Raw genomic sequence first — 12,377 nt, forward strand, 5'->3', positions numbered from 1 at the left:
ATTCGGACTTACGACGGCGTATCTACTGATACGCCCGTCGTAAGTCTTTCTGAATTCGGCCCCTTGTGTTTTTTTTCAAAATTGTCACTCTTTTTTTGTTTATAGCGCAAAAAATAAAAAACGCAGAGGTGATCAAATACCACCAAAGGAAAGCTCTATGTGTGGGGAAATAAGGACGTCAATTTTGTTTGGGAGCCACGTCGCACGACCACGCAATTGTCAGTTAAGGCGACGCAGTGCCGGAAGCTGGAATTTCGCCTGGGCAGGAAGGGGGTATATGTGCCCAGTAAGCAAGTGGTTAATTGTAAATATGCGGAGGTTCCTTGAAATTCAACCAAAGACCATTTCCATATTCACTTGTTTCATTGAGGTCCTCAGATTCCTAGAAGTTCTTCTTCTTCTTCTCTACCACTTGTTGTGGAAGTAGGTGACACAAACAGCAGCAGATAATATAAATCCAGAGATCACCAGTCGTATTATATTCTGTGCCGTGTAATCTGAGGAGAGAACCAGAGATGGAAGTCATGTGATTTTTACATTACAATTTTTAAATATTACAAAAATTGTTTATGAAAGGCCTGGATAAGTTTTCTTCTCATTGAACAGAAGAAATACTGTTGTTTTATGTTCCAGTAATACAGTATGTTCTAATATATTCCATTAATAGGAGGAGACGTGATACAGGAAGAAACAAAACTAAACTGAGAGATAAGTGCGTCACCCCCAAGAGAGAAGCGCAAGTCACAAGATTGGTTAACCAAGATTACAAATCCATTGGCAGGCAAACTGTTAAAAATATGTATTTCAACTGTGTATTTAACCTTATGTTTTATATTAGAAGACCTTTTACAATAATTTTTCTCTACGGTGTCTTCACGTTATTGAGGTAAACGAGTACATATTTTTTTATTACAGCCTGAAATGTTACTGTCAGAACCTGGATCACCTGCTGTGGCACTGTGGTTCCCAGAGCGGAAGGTTCTAGTTCCGATTTCCACCAGCAGGTGTCTCCCAGTATCATCAGTCTCCACCTAATGCTGGCTGCTGGGAAGGTATTTAGTCACTCCTCTACCAGTACCTCTCACTTCAGTGTTTTGCTCTGCTAGCCAGATACTGCTTGCCATTTATCCTGACCCTGATCTTGATCTGCTTTTGCTCTGTATCCTCTACCCTGCTCCTTTGTACCTGCTCTCCTTGTTCCTGATCCCAGTCCTGGCTCCCCCCTTCCTTGCATCTCTGGTCTTGCTTTATTTATTTGTGTTCCTCATTTTGAACATAATTGTATGTAGTTCATTTTGTAGTTAGGATTTCTCTTACCTAGTTATACTACTTGTTAGTACACATGTGCACACTGAATTATTTTGTTTCGGAATTTCGGTTTCGTCCGAAAAATACAATTAGTTAGTTACTTCTGAAATTCGTTTTTATTTATTTAGTTTCGTTAAAAATGTATTAGTCCGATAATCCGAATTAATTAAAGCGGGGGTTCACCCAAAAAAAAAATTTTAACATTACATTCAGCCGAGTTGTTAGAATGACATTAGGTTGTTTTTTTTAATTACCATGCTGTACATACCGTTTTATATATATATGTTCACCGCGGCTTCCGGGTATAATCTGCGGGACTGGGCGTTCCTAATTGATTGACATGCTTCCGACCGGCACATACAGCGCGTCACGATTTCCTGAAAGAAGCCGGCGCCGTATAGAGCCGACTCGCAGTCCGGCTTCTTTCGGCAACTTGTGACACGCTGTATGCGCCGGTCGGAAGCATGTCAATCAATTAGGAACATATATATATAAAACGGTATGTACGGCAAGGAAATTAAAAAAAACAGCCTAATGTGATTCTAACAACTCGGCTGAATGTAATGTTAAAAAAAATGTTTTGGGTGAACCCTGGCTTTAAGGTCGAATCTGTCAATTGAAGGCTTATGGTGTTTGTCGAATGTTCTAAGAAGATTGGACGAAGCAGCTAAACTGTACGATGCCGCGATCGTACATTTCCGCTCAAATGTTCCGCCCACAAGCTATAGTAGAATTCTAATGTAGTATGACTAGTAATAATTATATTTATTAATTATTATTACTAGTCAACCAACATTAGAATTCTTCTATAGCCTATGGGCGGAGCATTTGACCATAAATGTCTGCTCGGCGACTGCTTCATTGAATCTTCATGTCTCTATAATGTCGAATCTTTTCTCTCTATGTCGAATCTTTTCTCTCTATGTAGAATAATCTTGGACTAATAGAGTTAGGTTAGGCACTTTCAACCGCAGATTCGATAGACACAAATCACTATTATCACCGTCATGTCGAATCTTCTATCTATATTGAACTGTTGTCGCAACAAAACGAAAATAAAGCATTTTTTACGTTGGATCTTTTGGATTTCGGACTCTGCACATTCATTATCATTTGTTAAAACGAACGTGAAAATCCCTGAAAATGCATTCGGACGAAAACAAATGCACTAAGTTGATGGTTTACTTGTATATTTTCATGTTTTTATTGTGTTTCCTATTTGCTGGTGTTTGGATGTCCTTTGTTTCACTGTTAATAAATTTGCTTAAATCATATGTAGTCTGGCCTCAGTTTACTAGTGCAGCAACGCAGATTTGGCCCCTGCTGTTGATTCATGATAGGTACTTAGACGGGATAGGTGGTTAAATATAGTTGTTGGTTAGAGAAGAGATAAGATTCAAAGCCCCAACATCAGGGCCTTATTTGGGCCTACCATGCCAGTGTAGGTCCACCTGAAAGATGGTGTGACAGACCTAGCTGGGACAGAGGCTTTTGGAGAGGACTGAATGCTAGCCTCTTGCCTTCTGATTATGGGCCCTGGATTTTAAGGGAACAATACTCTTTGCAAGGTGTATGCCTGGGGACCTTGAAGTAATTCAAGTTCACTCTGGGAACCCTGTATATGCCATATTATGGTGATGGCTTCATAATGTTGGGGTTCATAGAAGATGCTGATGTCATCAACTCCAGCCACCTGTCTGTTGTCTGCTATAATGTGTTTATTGTAAATAAGGCTATTGTGGGTTCTAGGAGTATTTCACCCGTTGTTGTTTGTGTTAATTAACTCTGCTATTGTGAGAAGGTTTTCTATGTTTCTATATATGATAATGTTGATTGTGTCTTCTGAGCTAAAAGACGGCAAGTCTATCCTAAAGGTCATGTCTCTGAGTCACCTAGGCTGTCCAAATAATTAGTAATTAGCTCATGTTAATTAAGTTTCTGGTTACAGTTTGTATTGTCATCCTTGTGTATATATTTGTGTGAGATCTCAAATAAAGAGGCTATTCCTGATGTACTCCAAGACTGGTGTTGTCTTGGGACTGGATGGGCTAAAGAGTCTTGGATAGTGCTGGTTCTGGACAGAGGAAGCATTGACAGCGGACATAGTCCTGGTTTCATCACAGATGTATAAGAAGAGGAGAAAGAAAAAGGCCTTTAATGTCATGTGGGCCAGGAAGAAACCAAAACTCCACTGAAGCTAGGTTGGGTTTCGGTTTCTTCCTGGCCCTTATTTTTGTTCTTATACATCCTCTATATCTCCCTTTACAGCATACTTAGATAGCCACCATTGTTAAGTTCTTGTACCACCAAATTAATCATGGCCGTCCTGTTGACCATACAAATGCTGACGTCCACCAAGCTAGCATGTCTACGTTGAAGTGTTTTCGTAAAGTGTTGTGTAAGTGGTACAGACAATAATTTATGGTGTTGAGAAGATTGTTAGTAAAAATATATTCATTTCATATGTTTTTTCAGTTAGGCCACATTTCCGAGGTTTGCTGAGGTCAGCCGAACTGCTCTCGGGCCTTTCCGCCCGTTTCCGAACGGCGCCGATTGTTGCCGTTCGGCTCCGGCGCCCCCCCACCTCAGGCCAAATGCGGTACTGAAGGCCCCATTAGCTTGAATTCTGCTTGTTTTGCGAGACAAACCGAGTCAGAATAATTTTAAAAAAGTTGCTCGTCTTTCAAAAAGCTTGTTAACTGAGTTACTCATAAACTGGGGTTCTACTGTATAAGGATAATGTATGATTGTACATTAATTTAGGGTTACACTCACCATATATCTGGATATAGAGCCCGTGACTTATCTTCCTCCTTGTGTCATTTATCATCCTCACTTCACAGGTATATTTCCCAGAATCCTCTAGCTGAGCTGATCGCACACTGTATGAATTGGATACACTGAATTCCTGCACAGTCCGTCCATCTCTGTAGAAGGCAAAGTGAAACTCTGCGCCACCTCTAAACCGATCCAGTTTGGTGTCACATCTGACCATCATGTCACCTCCTTCTATTACCCTGGACGGGGTCACTTTTATTTCCAGAGGAGAGAAGGTCTCTGGAAGAGGAAATAATGATTGGTTGAAACAGTAAAAAGAGTATGAATGTAGTGTAGCACCCTCTAGTGGGCTACTAGTGTCTGAACAACAGGCAAAACATATTTTGGCTTATGGTTAAGTTTGAGTCGTGGAATCTGGGTCAGGGTTTATCTGAGTTCAAGGCTGGTTGACTCATACAGCCAGGTTTCTGGTGCCTCCCACTGGTTCTGGAAAGTTAAAAAACGTTCTGGAAACTAGACGGCAGAAGCTAGGAGGATCATTCTGCATACTCAGGGGAGCTTGGGCAATCCCCAGGCAGTGGACATGGCAGGGTGCCTGAGCCAGCCCTTAAGTATGAATGAGTATGAATTAAGTATGAATGAGTCAGACTGGCAAAGAGCTCCTCCCCCTGTGCATGCTCTGAAATGCGTCGTGGTTTCCCATTGCTTCCTGTCCAGCTGACGTCACACACTAGTCCACGAGACTCCAGCTTAGCCGCCACCTCCATCTACGGACATAGTCGCTTCTCCCCGTCTCCGAGCGGCCACTACAGTCTGGACCTGAGGACACCTTTGGATGTACCCTCCTTCTCTGGACCCTATACCAACTAGGACTATGCCATTGTCCCGTCACGAGCATTGCTTCGTTTACTACTATGTAAGTGTTCGATATATTAATTTACTACTCTATTAAAACAGAGGTGCTTTTTCCTTGTTTGTTTTTTTTCATGGCAAAGAGAGTCTGGTGGAAGATAAAGATGGAGTGCTGAGGAGTCTGTCATTGGTCTTAAGGGGCTCTCTATAGGTCTAGGGGGGGCCCACAGGCTGAAGGCTTGGGCAAGCTCAGGAAGGATCCCGTCTGCAGTGACGTGTAATTGGGACCACCACCAGGGAGCAAAGAGAGGACAGTAATTACATTAGCACACTCAAGTATACTACAAGGGGAAAGTATACCATATGAAGCCAGCTTTCTGGAGGGACAGCGGTGTGCTTCATCCCTTCATCCTTACCCTGAGAGATCTCTGGAGCAGCCAGGTGGGCTGGTAGGACCAGATGAGTAGTGGAGCTGGGACCAGATCCACAGAGAGAGGGGATATACCCCTGCAAGCAGTTACTTTCCAGAAGGGTCCAGGGCCCTTAGTCGAAAATGGACTCTTGCTATTAATCTACGGAGGGCTGTGAGTTTGTACAGAAAGAAGCAGCTCAGGATTTTTGTACAGAGAGAGGAAGATTGTCCCCAAGTTTTTGCTGTGTTCATTGTAGAGTTGCACGATTCTGGATAAAATGAGAATCACAATTTTTTTGTTTAGAATACAGATCACGATTCTCTCGCGATTCTCACGGTGTAACATCCTCTTTCACATTATGCAAAACATTTGGGCTAACTTTACTGTTTAGTTTTTTTAATTCATTGAAATATATGTTTACTTCCGGGTATCGCGGGCTCCGCCGTTGTAATTGGCTGGAGCTGCGATGATGTCACTCCTGCGCATGCGCATGGGAGCCGCTGTTAATGGCACACTCACTGAAGCAACGGCACGTACGTACATAGTTACATAGTTAGTCAGGTTGAAAAAAGACACAAGTCCACCCAGTTCAACCATAAAAAAAAAAATATCGTACAATCCCATATACCCAAATCCATACCCACAGTTGATACGTCGATACGATAACGTCGGCACATGCAGATAGAGGGGATAGCTCCTAAACCGTGTAGCTACAGGTAAGTCTTATTATAGGCTTACCTGTAGTACAAAGTGGATTGTAAAGGAGTTGTAAACCCTCATGTTTTTTCACCTTAATACATACTATCAGGGAATAGGTGCAGGAACTCCCTCCTTCTGAGTAACCTCTTGTGTCCACCCCCTACCCACCTCCAAGCACCATTCATTGGTTTCACCCCCTACCCACCTCTGAGCACTATTCCTTGGTTCCACCCCTACCCACCTCCAAGCACCATTCCTTGGTTCCACCCCCTACCCACCTCCGAACACTATTCCTTGGTTCCACCCCCTACCCACCTCAGAGCACTATTCCTTGGTTCCACCCCCTACCCACCTCAGAGCACTATTCCTTGGTTCCACCCCCTACCCAACTCCAAACACTATTCCTTGGTTCCACCCCCTACCCACCTCCGAACACTATTCCTTGGTTCCACCCCCTACCCACCTCCGAGCACCGTTCCTTGGTTCCACCCCCTACCCACCTCCGAGCACCATAACATACATTCAGAGCTGGAGGTGCCGGAACTGTGTTCCCCCGCTTTCCTGCTGAAAAAAAGGCCTGCATCCTATGCATTAAGGTGAAACAACTTCTGTCACTGACCAGCCTCCCATTTTAATCACCTGAGTTTATAGCAGCACAGCTATTGGCTCCCGCTGCTGTCAATCAAATCCAATGATGTGGGCGCCGGGGGCCGAGTCCGGCATTCTGCGTCTATGGATGCAAATGCTGGACTTGGGAGCGTACCAGCAAGGTAACCCCCTGGCAGAGTGCTTCTCCCAGGGAGTTATACAATGCGGGGAGGAGGTACCACCTCCGCTGGGGAACCCCAGAAGACAAAGATCGGGGCAACTCTGTACAAAACAAACTGCGCAATGTAGGGAAGTATGATATGTTTGTTATTTAAAAAAAAAGATTATGAGGGGGGTTGAATTGTGATAACGATTTTTTACAAATAATCTTGCAGTCCTAGTTCATTGTTTGCTGGGCATTCCATGAATCCCTTTACGCTATACAAGTTGTTATCCCCTAAAAAAAATAAAAATAAAGTTTCGGGACTGACTTCTTGTGTCTGGCTGCAAGTGGTAAAGTGTGTGTTGCCTGGCTGTGCCGGAATAGGAGAGTCGATTACCAGTGGCCCCTATGGGGGTAGTGCTACAGTAGTAATGTAATTTACAATTGGACATAACTAAAAATGGCCTAATTTAACACACTCACCATGTATGTGGATATAGATCCCATCACTCATCTTCCTCACAGTGTCAGACGCCGTCCTCACTTCACAGGTATAATTCCCAGAATCCTCCAGCTGAGATGATCGCACTCTGTATGTATTGGATATACCGAATTCCCGCACAGTCCGTCCATCTCTGTAAAAGGCAAAGTGCAGCTCTGTGCCGCCTCTGAGAGGATCCAGTCTGGTGTCACATGTCACCGTCATCTCATCTCCTTCTATTACCCTGGACAGGGTCACTTTTATTTCTGGAGGAGAGAAGAGCTCTGGAAGAGGAAATTGTTAAAAATTAAAATTGATTGGAATATATTAATTATAAGCAAAATGTTGATGATACACCCGGTGTAACGAAACGTCCCACAATCCGCTTGAGTGCTTTCGTCATATACCACTTCCTCCAAGTCTGAATATAGATATCAGATAATCCAACCGCTATCAACATCAAGCAAGACGAGACTCGTTTAGTTGCTGAACATGGACTGTTTTAAGAACCAGAATACAAGTCTTATATACAGTCAAAGAGGAGGTAACCGGAACATAAATTAACATGAGCTAATTAACTAATCCCTTAAAGCAGCCTGGTCATTGTTATGATAAATCAGGATTTCACTACAGGTCAGACTTGTTGTCACCCAGCTTCGCACAGTAGATTATACATTATCATAAGTACAACACAGAACACCTTCACACAGTTCCAGGGTCAATTAGCACTAACAACAATGGGTGACAGAGAAGCCACACTAGACATTATAGAAGACAACAGACAGACAGTCAGGTACTGTAGTGCTATAGGGAACAGTTGATGGCATGGTTGGGGACTAGGATATGATGTTTTTTTCCCACTACTTTGCTCTAAAAGAAAGTCAGAGAATTGGCTTGAGGAAACTTTGTTTTTTAATTTTATTTCTGCATGTATTTTCTTTTCTTAATACTGACCTTTTTAGAATGTCTTCAGGCCAGTCATGTGACATACAGGGTCCTCTCCTCTGGTGTTGGGTTGTTCTCAATGATGCAGAGAGTGGGGCTGAAGCCAATGTTTGCCCCATTACACTGTGAGTGCAGAGCATAGGGGTAACACCTCCTGTGTGTCCATGACACCCTACAGCCACAGGATGTCCATGACACCCTACACCCACAGGATGTCCATGACACCCTACAGCCACAGGATGCCCATGACACCCTACACTCACAGGATGTGCATGACACCCTACACTCACAGGATGTGCATGACACCCTACACTCACAGGATGTTCATGACACTCTACACTCACAGGATGTCCATGACACCCTACACTCACAGGATGTCCATGACACCCTACACTCACAGGATGTCCATGACACCCTACACTCACAGGATGTTCATGACACCCTACACTCACAGGATGTCCATGACACCCTACACTCACAGGATGTCCATGGCACCCTACACTCACAGGATGTTCATGACACCCTACACTCTCAGGATGTCCATGACACCCTACACTCACAGGATGTCCATGACACCCTACAGCCACAGGATGTCCATGACACCATACACTCACAGGATGTCCATGACACCCTACAGCCACATGAGGTCCATGACACCCTACACCCACATGATGTCCATGACACCCTACAGCCACAGGATGTCCATGACACCCTACAGCCACAGGATGTCCATGACACCCTACACTCATGTCCATGACACCCAACACTCACAGGACGTCCATGACACCCTACACTCACAGGATGTCCATGACACCCTACAGGCACATGAGGTCCATGACACCCTACACCCACAGGATGTCCATGACACCCTACAGCCACAGGATGTCCATGACACCCTACAGCCACAGGATGTCTTCAACCTTTCAGGCTTAATGACGCTGGGTTTCATTCAACCCAGAAGCCTGTCGACATCTAGTTGTAGAATGTAATCACTGTGGGGACAGAGTCAGAGAGGAGGTGTGTATGCCAGGTTGATTTTTATTTTTAACTATGGCTGGGGCATCATTAAGAAAATAAAGTTGCCATGACTTGGGCATTAATTTACCTTTCACAGAGATAAAGGATACACTTGAGCGCTCCTGTACAGTTGAATCATCATATCGGTGTATTCGTTGAGTACATTTGTAGAGTCCAGACTGACTCCTCCTTATATTAGGAATATGGAATGTGGAGTCAGATTCTGATGATTGTATCTCCTGATCTTCCTTGTAGAATTTTCTGTTTATTGAATTAAAGTCTTTTACATGATGACATCTCAGAGTCAGGGGGTCTCCTTCATAGATGGAAGATGGGGGTCTCTGCAGGATGACATAACCTGAAATGTAATAAAATGATACTTTATGTTGTTCTATTCACACCCAACAATCTGTAATGATGGAGATGAGATGAGATCACTCACTATATTCAACATTTAGGAAGACGGGATCACTGATATCACCACTGATGGTCTGACACTGGTAATATCCTCTGTTCTCCTTTACTGAAGATTTAATGATATAAAGGTTCTGTTGATTTCCTTCTATCGGTGTCTTGTTTCTAAACCACTGATAGGTCCGGGGCTCCTCTGGTACAGTAGACGGCACATCACATATTAGAGTCACATTGTCATAATATAATATATTCCCCCAGTTGGGTGTGAAGGTCACCACAGGTTTGATGGCCCCTCCTATAGAAGAAAAGAGATCACACAGAACACATAGAGAGCACAGTGTGCAGCAAAACACAGAGAGGTGATCACATTTTATGTAAAAAAGAAAGTTGTCATGTTGCATGTTCAACATTTACAGTGCCTTGAAAAAGTATTCATACCCCTTGACATTTTCCACATTTTGTCATGTTACACCTGCCTCTGTAGAGCCATCCAGCCTGACCAGCTGTAACCTGACCCAATTTCAGACTCAAGCCTCGTACACACGCACGAGTAAACCGTGCGTGTGTACGAGGCTTTGAGGTTTCTCGTCGAGAAATCTGCCCAGAATCTCGACGAGAAAAATAGAGTTCCTGCTCTCTATTTTCTCGTCTGGGCTCTTGTCGGCCTGTTTCCCGATGAGAAACCCGAGCGTCTGTATACTTAACTGTCGACGTGGAAACCCGCGCATGCTCGAAATGACTTTGACGCATGCGCGGTAGCTTCCAAGGCATAGGTAGGGTGAAGCAAGATGGCGGTGACGGCATCGAATGTGATGAGTGCATGCTCGTCATAGTCGATGACGTCACCGCGTTCGTGCCATTCAAAAGAACGGCGGTTCTTTTGAATGGTACGTCTGTACACTCGGCCGCCAAGAGAATCTTGCCAGGAATCTCGTCAGGAAAAACAACGTTTTTTTCCTGACGAGAATATGGGCCGTGTGTACGAGGCTTCAGAAACGAATCATGAGTCATAACTTGAATTTCTCTGCACTAACACCAGTCGCACACTAGCGGGTGCTACAGAGTCATAGCAATGTCATATATGTGCCCTGAGCCCACCCACTTGTGTAACAATAGCAAATTAATATTCGCTTTTGTCCTCCTGCTTCTCCTCCCCACCAATCAGGAAGTTGGTCCTGAGACCCGATTAGCCGAGAGGAGAAGCCACCGTATTGGCTGGGCAGGGGGGAGGATGTACGTAGACATCCGGGAGATCCGGAGGAGAGCGTCCTCATGAGAGCGATCTCGCAGTGCTCTGCATCAGCACCAACACAGCTTATCCGCGTGAGTACCACCTGCGTGGGGCCCCGTTGTCGGGAGGGAGTCGGGTGGTCGGGTGCACTGGTTGTCAGCCGCCACTGGTTTGTAGTCCTTGGCACAGAGATTTTTCAACATCTCTGTAATAAAGAAAACGACTTCTCTTAAAGCCTAAGTTTAGCCTAGACCTGAAAATGGCTGTCCACCAACAGTACCCCCCCCCCCCCCCAACCTGACTGAGCTAGAGAGGATTTAGTTGCAAGAAAGAATGCATAAAATACCACAGTCCAGGTGTGCAAAGCTTGTCACGTCGTACTAGTGGTGCAACGGATCACCGTTGATCCGTGATCCGAATGGGTCACCCCTTTGGATCGGCACGCTATGCGATCCGCGGATTGCCGCCGCGGCTATAGCATTAGGAAAGGCTGCGGCTTCGGCCTAGCTCCGGAGCCGCGGCCATCTTGGTACACCCGACGGCGGCCCTCCTCTCTGTTTACACCCACAGAGGAGGAGGAGCCCGCGCTCGAGGGACACACACGCCAATGTCTGAGGTCTGTAAGGGGGACTGGCAGTCATACTGAAGAGGGGTCTGCACTGAGGGGTTACTGTCTGCCTGTACTACTGGGGGTTACTGTCTGCCTGCACTACTGGGAGTTACTGTCTGCCTGCACTACTGGGGGTTTCTGTCTGCCTGTACTACTGTGGGGTGTCTGTACTGAGGGGGGGGTCTCTACTGAGGGGGGTCTGTTCTGAGGGGGGACTATAGTTGGTGGGGGGGTGACACCATTCTTTTTTTGCACCGGGTGACACCAACCCTAGTGACGCCACTGCAGTGGGGGAGATGTGGATATTACAGTGAGGGGGTGTGGATATTACAGTGGGGGGGGAGAGATGTGGACATTACAGTGGGGGGAAGGAGATGTGGATATTACAGTGGGGGGGGGGGGGATGTGGATATTACAGTGGCGGGGATGTGGATAATACAGGGGGGGATGTGGATATTACAGTGGGGGGGGGGTGATGTGGATATTACAGTGGGGGGATGTGGATAATACAGGCGGGATGTGAATATTACAGTGGGGGGGGGGGGAGATGTGGATATTACAGTGGGAGAGGTTTTTTTTTTTTTGCTGATCCGAAAAATGATTCGATCCGTGACTCTGATCCGAGGAACGATCCAAACCCTGAGTTTATTGATCCGTTGCACCCCTACGTCATACCCAAAAAGGCTCAAGGCTGTAATTGCTGTAGTAGTGTAGTGTAGTGCAGTCAAGTGTAGTAGTGTAGTGTAGTGTAGTGCAGTGTAGTGTAGTGAAGTGTAGTGTAGTGTAGTGTAGTGTAGTGTAGTGCAGTGTAGTGCAGTGAAGTGTAGTGTAGTGCAGTGTAGTGCAATGTAGTGTAGTGAAGTGTAGTGTAGTGTAGT

General features: G+C 45.1%; 1 protein-coding gene across 1 annotated transcript; it reads right to left on the reverse strand.

The window, feature by feature from the left end:
• Positions 1-405: 405 nt before the first annotated feature.
• LOC120920136 (high affinity immunoglobulin gamma Fc receptor I-like) lies at positions 406-10,059 on the reverse strand. Its single transcript, XM_040332050.1, has 5 exons — positions 9,687-10,059; positions 9,333-9,602; positions 7,285-7,566; positions 4,084-4,365; positions 406-497 (listed from the first exon to the last, which is right to left on the reverse strand). The coding sequence occupies exons 1-5, from the start codon at positions 10,057-10,059 to the stop codon at positions 406-408; spliced, it is 1,299 nt and encodes a 432-aa protein (XP_040187984.1).
• Positions 10,060-12,377: the final 2,318 nt, after the last annotated feature.

This window comes from Rana temporaria, chromosome 13 (genome assembly GCF_905171775.1).
Source record: "Rana temporaria chromosome 13, aRanTem1.1, whole genome shotgun sequence".
Lineage (NCBI taxonomy): Eukaryota > Metazoa > Chordata > Amphibia > Anura > Ranidae > Rana > Rana temporaria.

Bases quoted from the DNA above. Each gene is read 5' to 3' on its own strand.
- LOC120920136 (XM_040332050.1), bottom strand. From the start codon at position 10,059: ATGCAACATGACAACTTTCTTTTTTACATAAAATGTGATCACCTCTCT. The intron at 7,567-9,332 runs GTAAATTAATGC...TTCCTCTTCCAG, and splicing joins ATCCTTTATCTCTGTGAAAG to AGCTCTTCTCTCCTCCAGAA. The intron at 498-4,083 runs GTGAGTGTAACC...TTCTCTCCTCAG, and splicing joins GCTCTATATCCAGATATATG to ATTACACGGCACAGAATATA.